General features: G+C 43.5%; 1 protein-coding gene across 6 annotated transcripts in view; it reads left to right on the forward strand.

Annotated features, from left to right (window-relative positions):
* Positions 1 to 18,694, forward strand: part of MAP2K5 (mitogen-activated protein kinase kinase 5) — a 132,401-nt gene that overhangs the window by 101,635 nt on the left and 12,072 nt on the right. For all 6 annotated transcript variants that reach the window (XM_035132287.3, XM_035132289.3, XM_060282474.2 and 3 more), the window contains 2 exons: positions 7,074 to 7,135; positions 10,412 to 10,457. In XM_035132287.3, coding sequence (XP_034988178.3) covers positions 7,074 to 7,135; positions 10,412 to 10,457 — 108 coding nt within the window. The remainder of the gene's footprint in view (positions 1 to 7,073; positions 7,136 to 10,411; positions 10,458 to 18,694) is intronic.

An 18,694-nucleotide genomic window follows, 5' to 3' on the forward strand; every position in this document is an offset into this window, starting at 1 on the left:
CGCTCCGGCCCAAATGTTTTCTGCTGTTCTCTTTACTGGAGCCAGAAATTGTGACCTTACCCATGTGCATGATTCAAAGGCTAGATGAGAACAAGGTAAAACTACAGGTAGGAATAGCTGAATAATTACCTTTAGGCCAACCTGAGAAACAAACCTTCCCAAGAGGCCGAACTCATTTAATGGTTCCTAAAAACTCAATCTTGCGGGTGTCAATGGTCATGCTTGATTATTTGCAGCAGTGTTTTTTGAAAAAGCAATAAGGCTGCATGGGGCATTTACGGAGGGGTAGAAGCGAACAATAAATGGGCTCAGTTCTTTGAGGGAAGGTCCCTTTGGTGGACACAGCCACTGAACACTTTGCACATATCTCTGTGCCTTTTGCTGTTTAAAACTGCAAGGAGAGGGAAGACATGCTAAAACATTTCCATCTTTGCTGCAGCAAGAATGGCACAATGACAAAAACCAAATTCTTTGGTTGTAGAAAAGACGGCAGCTACAGCCAATAGATTAGCCTAGACAAGTGATTTCCAAGCTGTGTTCCAGAGAGCCTCAAGTTCCCTTGGAAACTTTTTGGTGGTTCTTCCATGAGAAGTTCACTAATGGGACACAATCTTGCTGATATTCCCCCTTCTGTGTACAGTTGGCATAGAGGTATGTTAGGTGTGCTCCCAGGGCACATGCACAACCCATCACAGGGCAACAGGTGTGCCCCAGCAGGCCTGTTCAGTGCTTCCCATGAACAAAATGTTTATTTTTCAATGTTTCTATCCCATTAGGAAGAACATTCTGACCGTAATAATAATAATATAATAATAATAATTTATTATTTATACCCCGCCCATCTGGCCGGGTTCCCCCAGCCACTCTGGGCAGCTTCCAACAAAACAGAAATTCTAAAATACAGAAATCCATCAAACATTAAAATACAGAGATCCATCAAACATTAAAAGCTTCCCTAAACAGGGCTGCCTTGAGATGCCTTCTAAAGGTCTGGTAATTGTTGTTCTCTTTGACCTCTAGTGGGAGGGCATTCCACAGGGTGGGAGCCACTACCGAAAAGGCCCTCTGCCTGGTTCCCTGTAACTTGGCTTCTCGTAGTGAGGGAACCGCCAGAAGGCCCTCGGAGCTGGACCTCAGTGTCCGGGCAGAACGATGGGGGTGGAGACGCTCCTTCAGGTATACCGGACTGAGGCCGTTTAGGGCTTTAAAGGTCAACACCAACACTTTGAATTGTGCTCGGAAAGGTACTGGGAGCCAATGTAGGTCTTTCAGGACCGGTGTTATGTGGTCTCGGCGGCCGTTCCCAGTCACCAGTCTAGCTGCCGCATTCTGGATTAGTTGTAGTTTCCGGGTCACCTTCAAAGGTAGCCCCACGTAGAGCGCATTGCAGTAGTCCAAGCGGGAGATAACTAGAGCATGCACCACTCTGGAGAGACAGTCAGTGGGCAGGTAGGGACTCAGCCTGCGTACCAGGTGGAGCTGATAAACAGCTGCCTTGGACACAGAGTTGACCTGTGCCTCCATGGACAGCTGTGAGTCTAAAATGACTCCCAGGCTGCGCACCTGGTCTTTCAGGGGCACAGTTACCCCATTCAGGACCAGGGAGTCCTCCACACCCGCCCGCCTCCTGTCCCCCACAAACAGTACTTCTGTCTTGTCAGGATTCAATCTCAATCTGTTAGCCGCCATCCATCCTCCAACCGCCTCCAAGCACTCACACAGGACCTTCACCGCCTTCACTGGTTCTGATTTAAAAGAGAGGTAGAGCTGGGTATCATCAGCATACTGATGGACACCCAGCCCAAACCCCCTGATGATCTCTCCCAGCGGCTGCATATAGATGTTAAAAAGCATGGGGGAGAGGACAGAACCCTGAGGCACCCCACAAGTGAGAGCCCAGGGGTCTGAACACTCATCCCCCACCACCACTTTCTGAACACGGCCCAGGAGGAAGGAGCGGAACCACTGCATAACAGTGCCCCAGCTCCCAAGCCCTCTAGACGGTCCAGAAGGATGTTATGGTCGATGGTGTCAAAAGCCGCTGAGAGATCCAGCAGAACAAGGAAACAGCTCTTACCTTTGTCCCTAGCCCGCCGGAGATCATCGACCAGTGCGACCAAGGCAGTTTCAGTAAGAGCTGTTTGACAGTTGAACATACCACCTTGGAAGGTGGTGGAGCTTTTTTAAGCAGAGGTTGGATGGCCATCTATCAGGGGTTCTTTAGTTGTGATTCCTGTGTTTCAGGGGGTTGGACTAAATAACCTTCGGGGTTCCTTCCAACTTCACAATTCTATGATTCTTTCACTAGGGGAACTCAAACTAAAAGCATAGAAATAGACAATCTGTAACATGTTGAAGGATGCAAGGTCCCATAGTAGACAAGTTGATTCTGAAAGAGCTCCTTGAAGGTGGGAAACTTTGAAACCTACCAGAGCAGCCACTTTTCAAGCCACAATCACAGGAAAACTCAGTCCACAAAGACTTGTGAGGCTGCACCCTCATATCATGTGTAGCTGTGGCAGTACTTTGTGGACAGCACCGCTCACTCTTCTGGAAACCAAGGGCACTGACCTAAGATTCAGGTGCTTACTCGTAAGTTCAGGATGTGCAATTGAAGTTGATTTGGTGCTCTTGTGCAACAAACCTGCCCTCCCCAAATTGGACCTTTTGCAGTAAGGAAAGTGGAAGTGCAGTGGAAAGTGTAGGGTAACAATCCCTTGATGCAATGTCTTATAACCTCCTCGCAAACAAATGAATGGATGCTCATGAAATAGCTGACACCATCTGCAGACTTTGTGCCAGCAAATCAGGATGAATGCTCAGTAAACAGGTTGTCTGGAGGTTACCCAAATCTTTCAGAGATCCCCATCCTACAATTCTTAACATTCAGCCATAGATAGAAATTGGGGGAAAGCTTCGTAAGTTCTGTCTTAGCAGCTAGTTTTACTGGAGGGCTGCTTTGAGGAAAATGGTGCCCATTTCCTCAGCATGTCTCCTTCTGCACCCTTTTCTTGCCTCTAGGAAAGGTCTTTGGGGGTTAGATTTGGCCCGGGGGGGGGGGCTCAGGTGCTGATCCCTGCTGTAGTTCACAGGTGATGTGTAATTGCATTCTTTATTTGTTTTTTAATAGTGCTTGATCATTTTAATCCTGCACCTTCCTAAGAAATTTTAATGAGTTGTATGTTATTATATACTGGGGGTAACATGCAGCCTGTTAGAGAACTTGCTGAGCAGCTGTGTGTTTGTGTGTGATCAAAGGTTTTAAGGAAAAAGATCAAAGGATGCTGGGGAATAACTCTTGGATCACAGGCACAATGGTCCCTCTCAGTCCGGGAGGCTTACCTTCTCTGGGCACCTTTTGAAAGTTCAGCTGGCCCAATCCACACCTCTAAGGGCTCTCAGGCATCCCTCCTCAAGCAGAGGGGCTGCACCCAGAACTGAATGCTGACAAACAACCTCATGTACACTTTTCATTTTTGTTGCTGCAGTTTTGGATTTATTTAACCCTGTTCTGGGTTTTAAAATATATACTGCCATGTTGGGCAAAAGATTCCTGCTTTGCAGGAGGTTGGACTAGATGACCCTCATGGTCGCTTCCAACTCTACAATTCTGTGATTCCGTGAAACACCCAGAATTCCTCCAGACATGCTGATACCTCCCTTTTACGCATGGGGTTGACACTCAGCCTGGGAAGTTGACACTCAGCCTGGGAAGTTGAGAAATAGAGGAAGAATTGCCAAAAACAGAAACAACCCCACAGGCCTTGGATATAGAAAAGTTACTAATCAGCTGTGTGTTTGTGTGATCAAAGGCATTAAGTGAAAGAATCAGAGGATTCTGGGGAATAACTTGGATTCTACTCAGTGCTGCAGTATTGCAAAGGATCTTGAAGTGCTCCTAAAAATTCTGCCACTCTGGTCAAGTAGGCGGGGGGAACGCAGATTCCACCACCTTTGGTCAAAGAGTTCAGCTCTGCACCTGGAGGGCTGTCACTTCCACAAATTAAATACTACGGAGTGAGTTTAAAGTTCAGCTGCCTCCCTCCCTCCCCACCCCACCCCAACACCTTGCTCAGATTTTCTTCTGCTGTGCTTTACTTGTTATGCTTGAGCTCCTTGCTGACGAGTGCTAATAGCAAAATGCCAAGTGAGGGCCTGTTTGGGGTTTACCACATATTAAACATTCTGAACTTGTCCTTTTGCTCATAGATTGGGCATAATTAATAATTAAACAGCTTCCGTTGTAATGGGTTGACCTTCCTGAACTGTTCATTATTCACAAGGCAAAGGCATCACTCAAAACATCCCTCTCTTCCCCCCCCCCCCACACATTGCCCTTCTCTGTACTCAAAACTGAAGATATACAAAGCGCTTGGGTTGGTTTTCCTTCTCTCTCTTTTTCCTTCTACTCCCTTTCTCTCTATTTTACTGTCGTAACTTGGGCTGCCCCCAGGATCAGCCTCTCAAAGTTGAGGCTGGGTAAAATAAGAAAGGAAGCAAACTGGTATATCATGGAGAGCTGGTATATATGGGGCTTTTGGAGGACCTTAACATAAGGTAAGGAGAGGTCCACAGCAACCCACGTAAGGAACGTAAGGAGAGGTCCACAGCAACCCAAAGGAGGCCCATTTAGTCCAGCATCGTGTTCTCACAGTGGCCAACCAGATGCCTCAGTGGGTAGTCCGCAAGCAGGACCTGAGCAAAACAGCACTCTCCCCTCCTTCGGTTTCCAGAAATATACTGCCTCTGACAGTGGAGGTAGAAGATAGCCATCAAGCTTACTAGCCATTGATAGACAAATTCACAGAAGTAAAGCTAATTTGTGTGGTGGACTCCTCCCATCTTATTAACCACCACTTTCGTAACTCACACTTCTGCCAAAGTCTGCAGTTCACACCTTGCTTCGGCCTCAAGCTCTCACTGAGTTAAACCAAGCCAGTGCTCTCTCTCCTTCTCAGGGTTCGTGGGTTTGGCAAAGTGGTCTGCAGTCATCAAATGCAGGTCTCCCCCTTGTTGCTTAGCTCAGACCAGAAAGTTATCCTGACCTGGTGCATTCACCTTTTACAAGGAACACCTCTGTGCTGTGGGTGCAAAAAGACTTGCAGTTCCCTCCTTCGGCCAGAAGCGGGCGGTGGTGCGCAGGCAGATCCTCAGCTAAGACCACTCCTACTCACCCCCTGGGCTCGGTCTCTAGTCCTGACAGCCCACACACACACCTGCAATGTGAGAAAGGTGACATCGTTCTACCTGACAGGGCTGTTAGCAAGATTCCTGAAAGAAAGCACATAAAGGGCTTTGCACGCTTGACCTGTGCCATGACGGCTTGTCATCCTTGCTGAATAAGTGACACCTGCATGTGCTTCTTGTGCGAAGCCTCTTTCGGTTGGTGGTGTTAGCAAGTGCTACGAGATACAAGTGGCAGCTGTACCTTCTGCGACTCATTCAGCTGCCAGGTTCAAAGTTGCCTTCCCCACATGGCAGAATCCTCAAAAGTGGGTGTCAAAGGCAGCCTCTCGGAACGCTGTCGCCTTTTACTCTTCAGTTACTTTTGATTTAATTGTATTTTGCTGCAATTTCCGATTGTTTGAATCGGAAACAAAGCCTTAATAAGAGTTCTAGTTAATTTTCTGTCTTGTAATTACCACTCTCATTTTTCTGATAATTGGCCGCCGCAATTATATGTATATTTACTAATCACGTCAGCAGCTCGGTGGTCGCTTCTCCCTGCCGCCATTGATAATGATATGCGCGCATGTATTGTGAAGCTGGCTTTTATCATCATCATCATCTCCTCTCCTCTTCTTCTGTTTCTTCTTCTTTTTTTTTAATTCCCCCCACCCCTCCTTCCCGCACCACATCAAAGCTATTTCCCTCGCAACCCTCCATAATGAACCCCACACATGCATTTGACACAGTTGTGTGCGAGAGAAATTGTTTGGCTCCCACCAAATGCGGCACGCTCTGAGTTTCTTGCCTGCAGCACTGGAAGGTTGTATGTGATGATATATGACTCTTGCAAATGGCCAAAGCACTCCAAAGCACGGCAAGATTAAAATAAGTCATTCCTTTGTTAATTTAAATAGGTGCATGCATCATACTTTGCAAAGCACTCAGGGACGGGGTGGGGGGAGGTTGTGGGGGGCGGGGGAAACGGTGGCAAAAGCTGCCGAAAGGTATTTTTAATAGCAAATGAGAATAGATGAGAACGGAGTCATTTGCAGCTGACTCCTGTTTTATGTGGTTCTCTTGTTCCAACTGTAGGTCTAATGAGATGACTGTTAAAGTACTCCGCAGTGCAATTTCATTACATCCTGAGCTGTTACACTATAAACACTGGCAAGTCTCTCTGTCATTCTTGAGGGGGGGGGGAGATGGCAGAAACTCTCCTCAATTTGTAAATCCCTATTTTGCTGATGAAATATTCCTCTTTGAAAAATAATACAGATGTTTCTTGAGTTTTTCAAAATGCATTTGGTAGCTTTGTGTTTTGATAGATTTGTTGTTCATTGGCTCAACTTACTATTTAGTTTTTATTTTTTTATTTTTTTTAGTTCTCCATATACCCCCCTGGCCTCTCCTGCTTAACTCTTAACAAGATTTGAGATTGCTAAGTGTAAATAAATAGCAACTATGATGCAGGAAGCAAAGGTCAACACAAGAATAATTTCCCAGCTCTTTGTTAATTACAAGACCGTTTGGGTGTTACTTAAATAATCATTAATTTCTCATTTACACTTTCCCTACCTTCTTTTCTGCCCCGTGGCTATCATTGTCCCTTTTTACCTCCCCTTGGTCTTATTTCTACATAGTAGTCTTACCCATTGTATAACACTCATTACTTCTAAATGCAGGATTTCTGACGCATTCTCACGGCTTCACCCTCTCTCCCCCCACACGTACACAGTCTGGTATTTGAAATCAACATCATCCCCTGCTTGCTTTCCATCTGAGATCAACTATACAATTAACAAATTGCACTTTCACTTTCTGATGTTGTTGTTGTTGTTTTCTCCCTCCTTTCTCTCCCGCCTCCCCCCATTGCCCCCACCTGCCCAATCCAAACTCAATTGCAGGAATCGCCTGTCCTTCCGGTTGGGGAGTTCTCAGAGCCGTTTGTACACTTCATCACTCAATGGTAAGCTTCGTTTGCAAATGTGCCGTGCCCTCAATGTAAATGATACATGCCATTAACTCCACAGTACCACAGGACCTTATGGCTTTCCCTGCATCCTTCCAGAGACGCCAGGGACTTGGCAGGCCTTGGGCAGCTGGGCCAGCAAAGCTGAGCAAACTGTTTAAATTATGTAAACGTTATTTACACAAAGGGTCATAAAAGCACTTCAGAGGGAGAGTTTTTACCCCCCGCCCCTGTTTTAATAAACGGTTGGGGATCTTGGGTGTATTCTCAAGGAATTGGTGTGTGCGTGTGTGTGTTTGTGTTTTAAATCACTCGGAAAAATAAGGATGACAGATAATCATATTTATAACTCCATTATTCAGGCATTCTCATATTCCTTAGGAAAGCAGGCAACCTTTTTAAATGGGGTAAACAATGCACTTGATTAATTCATGGGCTTTTCATTTAGAAGTTGTTTTATGGAGTTATTCTTTGGGAGGGTCCTCTTCTCAGTAAGGGCCGTATTTTAAACCACACCGTAGGGCATGTTTTGCTTCTTCTAGACAAACTGCCTCATTCAGTGGAAGGCCACTAAAATTAACTAGGGAGATATATATATATATATATATATATATATATATATATATATATAGGAATCTAGTTTTAAAAAGGAATCTCCTGAGCACCAAAAGGTTAAAGATCTAAGTACAACCTATTACAATGAAGGCATGTTTTAATGTCTCATTTATAGAGAAAGCTTAATAAGCAGGCGATAAAGGATGAGAGAGAGAGATTGAGCTTGGTCTAAATGATTTGGGTTTAATGGAGAACAATTGCCTTTTTTATCCTGTCAAGATGAACTTTCTGGACAAAAACTGTCAATGGATATAATTCAACAGTGCAAAGCAAGCACGCAACCCCTCAGCTTTTAGGCAAACTGAATAGCTGATCTCTTTTATGAGAACTGTTGGATTCAGACATGTTTCCTTGCAGAAGCTGGAGGATGCTCAACACTGCAAAGAATTAGGCCATCCATTAGCTACTATGATAGGAATCCATGTGTAAAAATATATGGATACTCACCATCAAAACTGATTGCCAGAAAACACCCATAGGTTCCTTTGTTCTAAATCCCCTTTTTTGGAAATAAAAGTTTGATTGCCAGCCACAAATTTACTACCAAAGAAGTGTCCAGGAATCGGGTCCTCACACAAAGAGGCATTTGGATACATTCAGATTATGCAAACTTACACTAATGCAAGAGAACCTTCTCTAGGGTGTCCCAAAGGATGATGTTCTGACAGAAGAATTAACAGTGTGACTTTACAGTTAATTGAAATAATAAATACAAGGCTTATGTTTATTATAAGACTGATCCAGTTTCGGGTAGATTAGGTTTTTACGCTGCAGCCATAATTGTGGGTGATCTATCCTGCTCTTGCTAACTAAGGTGCAGGGGGCTGTACCTTTCTGTCTCTTCCCAGAGATTAATCTGAAAACATATCGTTTTCATATATTTTTAATTGAGGCAGGAGGAGGGCTAACCTCTATAGAAATGTCCACAGATGTCAGGCTGAAGCATAAATGATGGCAGATAATAGCCTTGTTCTCCCACGAGATCCAGCTACTTTGGAATGTCAGATTAAGAGTGTTGCCAAGGCGGCTTTGAATGGCTTGCAAGAATGCAACCCTCCGTTGGGCTGTGCATGGCTATTAGTTACAAGGGGAGCGATCCACCAAGTGCTCCTGCTGCTGACTTGTTTTCCTTTTAAGTTCTTTGGGGCTTGTGCTACATGGGTCTTTATGAAACAGACAGAGATTACACAGCAGCAGTGCCTGTTGCCATTAAAACTGCACAGGGCAACTGTAGATCTTCCAAGGGGCAGTGTGTTCTGTGAAAGCTCTCAAGTTGTGGCGGATGGGACTGCCCAGGTCACATGCTATGCTATGCTACTTGTTTTAGGCACATAGCAAGCTGCTTTCTATCGAGTCAGAACAATTGCTCAAGCCTAGCTCAATATTTTCAACCCTGGCAGCAGCTCTCCAAGGATCTGTCCCAGCTGTAGCGGAGATGCTACCAGGGATTGAACCTGAGATCTTCTGCACGGGAAGCATTTGCTATATCACCGAACTATAGCTTCTTTTTTTAACCTCTCAGAAGAGTGGTTGTCTTGCACAAACTGGTGTGGCCTTAAGGGTTAAGAGTGTGAGCTGTAAGCCAGACGGGCTCCAACCTCTCAGTTCAAATCTCACTGCAACCACAGGTTCACCAGCTCACATTAGGGTGCTATTCTATCCATCTCCCACCTCCAACATGGATAATAATATTGGCCACACAGGGCTGTCGTAAGAGTTCCTGAAGTATTAATATGTGCAAATTGTTTTTAAAAGCTTAATAATAATAATAATAACAACAACAATTTTATTATATATACCCCACCGGTATGTAAATGCTTATTGTGGTAAGTACCCTAACATGGGAGGAGACATAGGTTGGTTGCCATTGCTTCCTTGATTGGGATGGGGCGGTAACAGAGACAAAATCTGAGGCTGCTGAGCTGCGGTGTTTGGGGTTTTTGTATCTTTATTTTATATCTTGTGGTTTATATGGAAATTGTTTGGTTTGGTTGTGTATTTTTTAAGGCTTTATTGTTTATGACCGCTTCTGTTACATTGTATTTATGTATTTTTTTCCATGTTATAAACTGCCTTGAGCATGGTTTGAACCATGGAAAGGCGACATACAAATAAAATTCTGTATGTCTGTATGAAGTCACAGGCCCCTAGTGAGTAAACTTGCATAACACCTATTTGTCTCGCACTGCACATTTCACATGTGTATGCCTCAGGGGATCTAAGTGAACACCTAAAAATGTAATGTGTGTGAAGTGCCCTGAGAACAAGCAAACTGGGAGAAAGGGTGGCTGGTCCAGGGGTTGTCAGAGTGTTGTGCCCCCTCCCTCCACTGAAATCAGCCTTGCAAATAGCACAGGCTGCAGTGTGGGCTCTGTTGTGGAGTGCCTGGTGGTGCTACAGATTTTTGCTTATTACAGTGCCCACCTTAATTAATGGTGGCAGAAGCAGTCAAGTTAAAGAAAAACAGTGACATTTCAATTGCATTCATAAAGCCTTCTGTAGGGTGGGGTTGGGGTTGGTTTTCTTCATTAACTGTTGGTCATCTGTAATAAGAAATTCAGCATTTAAAGATAATGTACTGTAAATGACTAGTGCTTTTTCACACCAAATCTGGGTTCTGTTTTTTTTCCTGTTGTTGTTGTCGTTGCTGTTGCACAGCATGAGAAAGCAGCCAAAGGAACGCCCAGCCCCTGAAGAGTTAATGGTAAGTAAATCTTCAGCCTTCTCATTAAAACACAAACCAGAAAAGTTTTGCTGATTTATGACATGCAGAAGTTTGTTGGGGGTGCTTTTCCTCCATAAGTTAACTAACATTAAATCTAAATTTTGCTTCCAGCTCTGACAGCCACCAGACGTTGGCGTAATGCACATAAGCTTATTTCTTGGTTTCAGAATCATAACGGTGGTTATGGGCCACATTTTGTTTGAAAGGTCTCTTGATCAAAGCAAGATGCTATCTGTATTAGGAATTACTTGGATTTCTTCCTTAATTTACTGAATTATTTCTTTCTTAAAAAAAACTTTTAAAAACTGAATTCTACAGCAGTTTCTATAACTTTGTATCCACCCTTACAACGTAGTATACATTGGCAGTGTTCTATAATCCTGTTGCGAAGCTGATCTTAGGGTTTCTTTGGAATTTTTTCATGATTAGATGTGACGTTCTTCCTCACCAAATTGCCGAGAGGAATGTCTTCATTTCCCCAGGTTGCCCTTTGTCCTTTTTTCTACTTTCCCTTTTTAAAGTCCTTTATTTTGCTTTTAAGTTTACAGTCATGCTCTCTGACATTATCAGTGCATAGCAATTCACTAAATACAATGGCCAGAGCAGAAACATCATAAACAATAAATCTCATTAATGGTCTTTTCCTTCCTAAGTTGCCCATGCTGAACTTTGTATAATAATGAAACATTTTTATTTTATTTTATTCAAACAAAATCCCTTCAATACACTTTTACCCATTGATCACCTTTGTTCTTGATAGGTCAAATAGGTTCTTTTACTTTCCCGGTAGAGAACTGGGAGGAAGCTAAGATGAGTTATGTTTTCCTAGCAGAATGAAATAACCATGGCCAAGTGTCACAGATTTATTTATTTTTAAGTAAACTTTATTGAATTTTTGTAGAAGTATGTTAAGACTATTGCACTGAATGCCACCAAATTGAACACCGGGGGGGGGGCAAGGGGTTTGGCCTGCATTCCTCAAACAGCTGTGTACTCTACCACTTTTATTGATTGAAAAACATTTATATAAGGCTTAGTGTTTTATAAATCTCTGAGCAGTGTGCAGTCTAAAAAATAAACAATCCACCATTAAAAGAATTAAAACAATAACCATATCACAACCTAGGACCAGTAAAACAGCAAATAAAAACACTTAAAAGCAGATAAAAGTGAATAAAACATTAACAAATAAAACAGGATCTGGGCAAAAAGAAGAGTCTCCGCCAAAACGGAGGGTTGCCGCTTCACCTGTGGCAGAGGCAAGGACATTCCTGAAACAATGCTGCAAAGGAGATTTCAATATGGCAGGAGCGAAGTGTGTGTGAAAAAGGAAAAAGTCTAAAATGCCGCTCGCTGTGCTGGTTGAGGCCCTAGAGATGCCACCTCCCTCTGCAACTCTTCCTCTGCATGGGCATCACGTCTGTCAGATATGTGACCATGTTTATAAATCTGGATGTGAGTAATTTCTCTTACTGCTGAAGAGAGCTGTTAAGCAATTGCAGAAATACCTTCGTGAGGAGGAACTTTGTATTTCCCCCCACACCGTCCATTCTGTCTCTGGGTAGTGATGGTTGAGGCTGCCTTAATTTGCCGCTCTCTCTTTTTTTATTAACTTTTGATGGTTGGAAGGTTCCTGCACTTAGTCACATCTGAGAGAACTTGGAACAGGTTCTAGAGATGGAGATGCATTTACCTGATGCGTTGTTATTATTCTATGGCTGGGTAGCTTGACTATTAAACCAACAGAATGGGGTTTCATAAAACCTGTATCTCTTTGTAAATGCATGTTTTCCGTGATGCAATAGGCCTGCCACTTATAAATAAAACATCTGCAGATCGCACTTCCAACCCTCAGTATATATGTGCGTGTTCGGAAGCTGTAACACCACTCCAGGGTGTAAAGTCATAAAGACGGAGGCCAAGGGGTGAGTGCCTATAGGAACAACAACATAGAGTTATATATCTTTCCAACTACCTGCCCTGAAGTGCCGGCTCCTACTCATAAGACAGTATCTTCTCCCATCCCCCCTTTAATAATTAAAAAAGTGGCTTTTAAAAAAAGACTTTTTTAATATATATGAAAATTAACACTTTCTTCCACGTTGCTTTCCCTTCACTGCAAATGGCTTCTGAAGCCTGGCCACTCAGTATTGAAAGGGGCCTCTGACTGTGTTGAAAAGTCTGATTGATGCCACAGTCATAGACCCAAAAGAGAAGGGGGATGTTGCTTGTACAGAGACCCCAATGGCTCTTGCACAGACGTTCTTGGTGCATTGTGTCCTGGATTTTGTTTTGTCATCAGATTCTTCCTTGCTTATGCTCCAGAGATTAGGTCACATGGATCTAATCAGGACTGCCTTGTTCGTGGTGACCCATAACAGGCCCTTCTCAGTGGCAGTTCCAGCAAGTAACTCTGCAGGCATTGGGGTTACCAGAAAGAAAGAAGTGGCAGTAAGTGATCTGGACAGTGGAACAAGGGGTGGGCAAGACTTTTGAAAGCTTCATGGATAAAAGAGTCTCTCTCTCTCTCTCTGTAATGTTATTGTTGGCATCTGTCTGTTTTGAGAGACAACAGATTGTGCCTCGAGGGATGAAGTCAAACCCTCTGCACTAGGATCATCGAAGTGACCTCCCTAGGGCACAAGCTTGGACAGTGTGTATGGAGGTCCTGGGCTGCTCAGACAACAAGACCCCCCTCTCAGCCTCGCTGATGTGGTCCAAAGGAAAGCAGAGCAATATGTTTGGCACCAGCTTGGCTGCAGGAGTTGCCAGAATGAGGCACCACCCAACCTTCTAAGGGACTACCCTCTGGATTTATGTAGGGATTACTCCTTAGCCTTTTCTTCTCCCAAAGATACCCCGCAAGACAACTGAGATTTAGAGTTTTCCTTCTCCTAGATGGGCTACTTTTCCAGATTGACGAGCCCCATCTGCCCCTCACTTCCCTCTACAGTAAGCGCAGAAACTGCCTTCTTGACCACTGGACCCATAATTAGTGTTGTCTGCTCAATCTGCCAGTGCCTATCTTCGCATGCAATGTAAGTCCCTAACTCATTTTTAAAAAGCTTCCTCTGATTCTTTGGTCTCAAACACACACAAAGAAAAAGAGAGAGAAGAAACAAAGACCAAAAGCACTGTGTACTACCAAATCTTATTTCTGCTGCTGTCCTATTGCATTTCAATCCATTTTAAATGGGACTTGTGCAGCAAAACCTCCTGGTGGAAAGTGGCCAGGGCCAACTCCTAGTGGAAATGATGCTACTGACTTTGATGGGAGCTGCATCAGGATGGGAGGTTATAATAAACCCTTAAAAACTTGGCTTTCTGAAATGCATATAATTATTTAGCGATCATTAACAGAGTGTAGGAAAAGACTGGAGCTCAGCTATCTTCATTTTGCTGCCACCCTTTAATTATACTAAATTGCCTGCATGGTCCCAATGGCTAATATCCAGAGAACTGGAAGCATCTATTTTTATCCCTCCTCTCACTGCTCATGAATGACTTACAAATGACCTACAGCAGCTTTCACCAACCTGTCACCTTTCAGGTGCTTTGGAGTACAACTCCCACCAGGCCCAGCCAGCACAGTTGTGCTGGCTGGGACTGATGGGAGTTGCAGTCCAAAAACATCTGGAAGGCACCAGATCCTTCTTGGGTAGTTGGTCCACCTTGGTCCCCACCCTGCACTCACTTCTCACCCAGGGCTCCTAGAAGCTGTCATCATGTGACAGTGGCCACACCCCAGGAAACAGTTTTGACGGGCCAGCTTAACCAGATTCAGGTAGCTGATGGGTCTCAAAGAGTGTTCATATAAGCTCCATGTAAACACAAAGCAAAAGAACCTGAAAATCAGTGAGATAATTCACCTTGAGCCAAGTGCCTGATAAAATATAATTAGCAACTCTCTGCCACTTGACTGCAGAACTATCCCAAACTTGGACATGCAAGAACCTATTCTATGTATTTATTATTTTATCCTATTAGTATTGTGTCCTTTCTCCAAGGAGCTTGGGATAGTGACATTTATCCCATTGTGCCCTCACAACAGCCCTACAAAGTCATTTAGGTTGAGAGTGTCTGACTGGCCCAAGGTCACCCAGCAAGCTTCATGCCCAAGTCTCCCTGTTCCAAGTCAGTCACTGTCTGCTTCACCACACTTTTTAGATATTTTGCCTGATGAAGACTTCTTTGGAACTTGAAAGCTTGCATCACTCTTGAGCTTTTGAGCAAGTAAAAAAGAGCCATCATTTCATTCATCCTGCATGCTTATAGATGGGCATCATTTTTAGTTTCTTTAAAGCACTTTTTCTGCCTTGCTATCAGGATAGAATCCACAAGTTCTCAGAAAAATATGCAAAGAATTGTTTACACTACTGCACCTGCATTTTAAATCTAAAACAGGCTTTGGCTTGGTGGGAGACTCACTTTTATCTGATGGGGAGGTGTGTTCTCCAGGTGTGGCTGAATGCCACAGGAATTCACATGGGACAGGAAGCTATACATTTGCACACTCCAACCCAGACGCCGTCGATCTCGGCCTCAGTGGCACCGTTTTCTTGAAGCTTTCAGTTCCTAAGCTCTATTTAATGGAATCTATGCATAGTAAGTAACCGGGTCAGAGAGAGGCAGCCTTCCCCTGTTTGAGATCAATCGCTGGCTAATACTTTATCTAGGTCACTTTATTATCTCATGGCAATGCGTTCCCATTCGCCTCCTCCTTTTGTAAGACACACTTCAGCTGTGGGGAAAGTGCGTTATCGCATACATATTAAAAACATATACCCATTCTATCTGTATGTAAATGTGCGAGGCACAGCTGGATATTGCCAAGGAGTTTGATTTACTAATGGTTATTATCTGTTCTCGCTGTTCAGTGGCAGAGAGTGTTTCAGCAAGCATGCTAACATGGAAATTGTCTCCCAGTAGCACCGGCCTGCTTTTGAGAATTGTTTAAAAAGATGGCCCCGTTTTCTGGGGCTTTTGCATGGCTGTGTTTTTTCAAATGCTGCTGCGGTCCCTTGGTGAGTTTCCTAGTGAAGCGTGTACTATTGATAAAGTTAAGAGCAAACCAGAGTGTTTCTTAAGGCCATTCCTCATCTGAAGCACCCTCCGCTGCAGGACCCCATCAGCTCAGCCCATAGCACAATGGCAACTTAGCCTTCACTCCTCCCTCCTCCTCCTCCTTCCTGGTCCCCACAGAAGTCAAGACCTGGCACTCTGGCTCTCTTTTTCTAGCCTCAGTCACAAGGGCTTCCTCTTCTCCCTCCACTCCTTCCAAACACTTCCAATGAGGTTTCCTGCCAGATTGTGCCCCAGAGAAGCACAGTGCAGCAGTCCAGCATTCAGCCATCCCTTGCAGTGTAGGAAGCAAGGTGAGCTGGGAGGGCATCTGAGCAGGAAGCATCGGTGCATGAGATTACAAACGCTGCACCAAATTTTTATGAGGTTCGATTTGTCCTGCAGAAGTTGCCATTTGGGGGTTGGATATGAAAGGATTGACATTCATAAGCCTTACAGTCTGCTACACACACACACACACACACACACACACACACACACACACACACACACAGTAGTCCTTGTTTCTTTGAATTTGCCTCAGTGCCTTGTTTTTTTAACTTGAAAAAGCTCCTTCCCTGCAGGATCCCAGCCAGTCAGGGATCACATAGTGAACTTGTTAATGTTGCAGCACTGCTTCTTCAGTCAGGGCAGCAACACCCTCACTCTACATACAAGTGGAGAAGGAAAGGAGACTCATCTCCATTGTCCTGTAGAACTGGGCCAGCATTCCTTTCCTTGCTGCACTGGTGACTTTATTGGACACCAGCCACCCCACCCCACCCCGCCCCGCCCCACCAAAACAGGCTGTTATCCCAAAGCAATAAACAAATGTAACAAAATAGAATGGCTGTATCTATATCCAGCTATATGATTTGCAAAATACAGTGGTCCCTCGACTTACGAATTACTCGACATCCGTAGGTTTCGACCTATGAACGGGACAAATGGCCGCACGCTTACCAATTTTTCTACATCTGAACAGAAACCGTTGGCGGCTTTAAATGTGGTTTTTCCAACTTACGAATTTTTACATGCGGTTTTTTCGACTTATGAATTTTTCAAAAAAAAATTTCCTATGGGAAACCGCGTTTCGACTTCCGAACTTTTCGACCTACGAATGTGCATTCAGAACGGATTAAGTTCGTAAGTCGAGGGACCACTGTATATCCAGCTTTTCCAATATCCCTGTGCAATAATGTTGCAGATGCAGCCTTTGATTAGATTTGATTACAGGAAAGATTGTGTATTTCTAGCTAGTTGTTTATTCCTTTTTAATGAAAAAAAATTCCTCTTTTGTCTTTTTATATAGTGGGAATCCCAAGCTATCCAAATGCAGTTATCTTCCCTTTAAAACCACTAGGGGAAGTCATTGAAGTGATGTATCCCCTGCCTACTATTAAAACGTTGTAGTTGCATAAATTATCTGACCACCAAAGTTGGTAACTAAATTTGCAATATGTACAGTGCTTGCAAGTAATAGTTTTCAACTCCTAGGTGCCATGGTGTAATTACAGGACAGAGGAGCCTGTTTTTATTATTATTATGAAGGCCAATTCATCAAGTGACAGGAATCAGCAATAGAACCCCTTAGGAGAAAGAGTCCTTTGCTATCTTGCTCCATCTTTGCATGTAAACATTTCTAACTGATGTGGCAGAATTAGGGTGTGGAACTGAGTGCTAGAAACAGCTCTTCCCCCAACCCCTCAGAGTTCATACAGGCCTACAGACTTCTAGAGGAATCTTTGTGGCAGGACAATGTTCTCCATATCAGTATATGATGATTGCTGATCACACAATGCCAGAATGAAAAGACTCAACTTAAACCCCAACTTTTAAAATCTGTGAATTATGTTGCAATTAATCAACTGATACATTCATATCCGATCATTGTTGTTGTTGCTGCTGTTCGGTTTTGGGGTTTTTTATTTGCTTATGCTAGTAAAACGTGTTATCAGCTTGAACTATAAACATAAGAAAACAGAAAAATAGCCGCACTTGCTGTTGTCCCTTATTGGACTTCTCTACGAGATCATATTTGTGCAACCGAAACCCAGCCATGGCTGTGCAGCCACTTCATTGTGCATTAGTGTTGGCTGCATAGTGAAGCTGTAGGCTGATTTACTCCTCTCAAGCAGTTAGACTTATTTGCAGCACATGATAAGGTTACTTTTTCTCTATTGTTTATTATTTGTGCCCTTTCCTTCAAGATAAATATTCCAGCGTGTCATAATGAAAGACAAAACAATCAGTTAAAAATAAAGCCACGTTTAAAACTTAAACAAAAACAGCATAAAACAAATTTGACAAGGAGTAAATCTGCTGAAAGGTCTGTGAAAATAAAAAAGTATTTCCCTTGACACTAGGAAGCTAAGGCAGGCATCAGGCAAGCTTACCTGGTGAGAGTGTTCAATGGTAGGGGGCCACCACGAAGAAGGCCCTTTTCCCAGAAGCCACCCACTGTCTGAAAAGGTTTTCCACATACCTCACTGAAAGTTGAAAGCTGTTTTCCCTGAATGAAGGACACCACCATTTCCCCATGTGTCCTTTGGTAATGTTTACGAAGATCCATGTGCCAACATTTGAACTGATACAGAAAAGTCAAGACTTACTTATTAATCTAGGACATAGTCCTCAGGGGGGATTCCTCCTACACAAGTCCCAGTGAGTAGAACAATGTTTGCCTTCAAGTCCCTTAATGATACATCTAAAAAGATAAAAATAAACATTCAACTGGAACAGGATGGATTGAATTGGCAGTTACTAATTGCAGAGGGACAAAGATGGGCATTTCCCCTTTGCATTAAAATAAACCCTATCCATGATGGGTCTACATTTCTCATTGGGTAATATAAATACAGTATTAAATAAATGTCTATACAATGCTGTGCCTTTGAAAAAATATTCATTTAGGGCTGCAGGATGATTCTCTTACTCTGTAAGGGATGTAGTAATGGAATTGGTCCACCTTTAAAGCATTCCCAAAATGGGTGCATCTATGTCTATGAAGCATTTTCTGTTTCATAGGAGACTATGAGAAACTAGTTTGTGTGTGCCCAGAATTTTTGGGAGGAGCTCCTGATCTTTTTTTAAATACCGGTAACTCCAAAAGCACTTTCTCATTTGTAGAGTTGCCGAAATTGCGTCTTAAGTAT

Source organism: Zootoca vivipara, chromosome 13 (genome assembly GCF_965207765.1).
Source record: "Zootoca vivipara chromosome 13, rZooViv2.hap1.1, whole genome shotgun sequence".
NCBI lineage: Eukaryota > Metazoa > Chordata > Lepidosauria > Squamata > Lacertidae > Zootoca > Zootoca vivipara.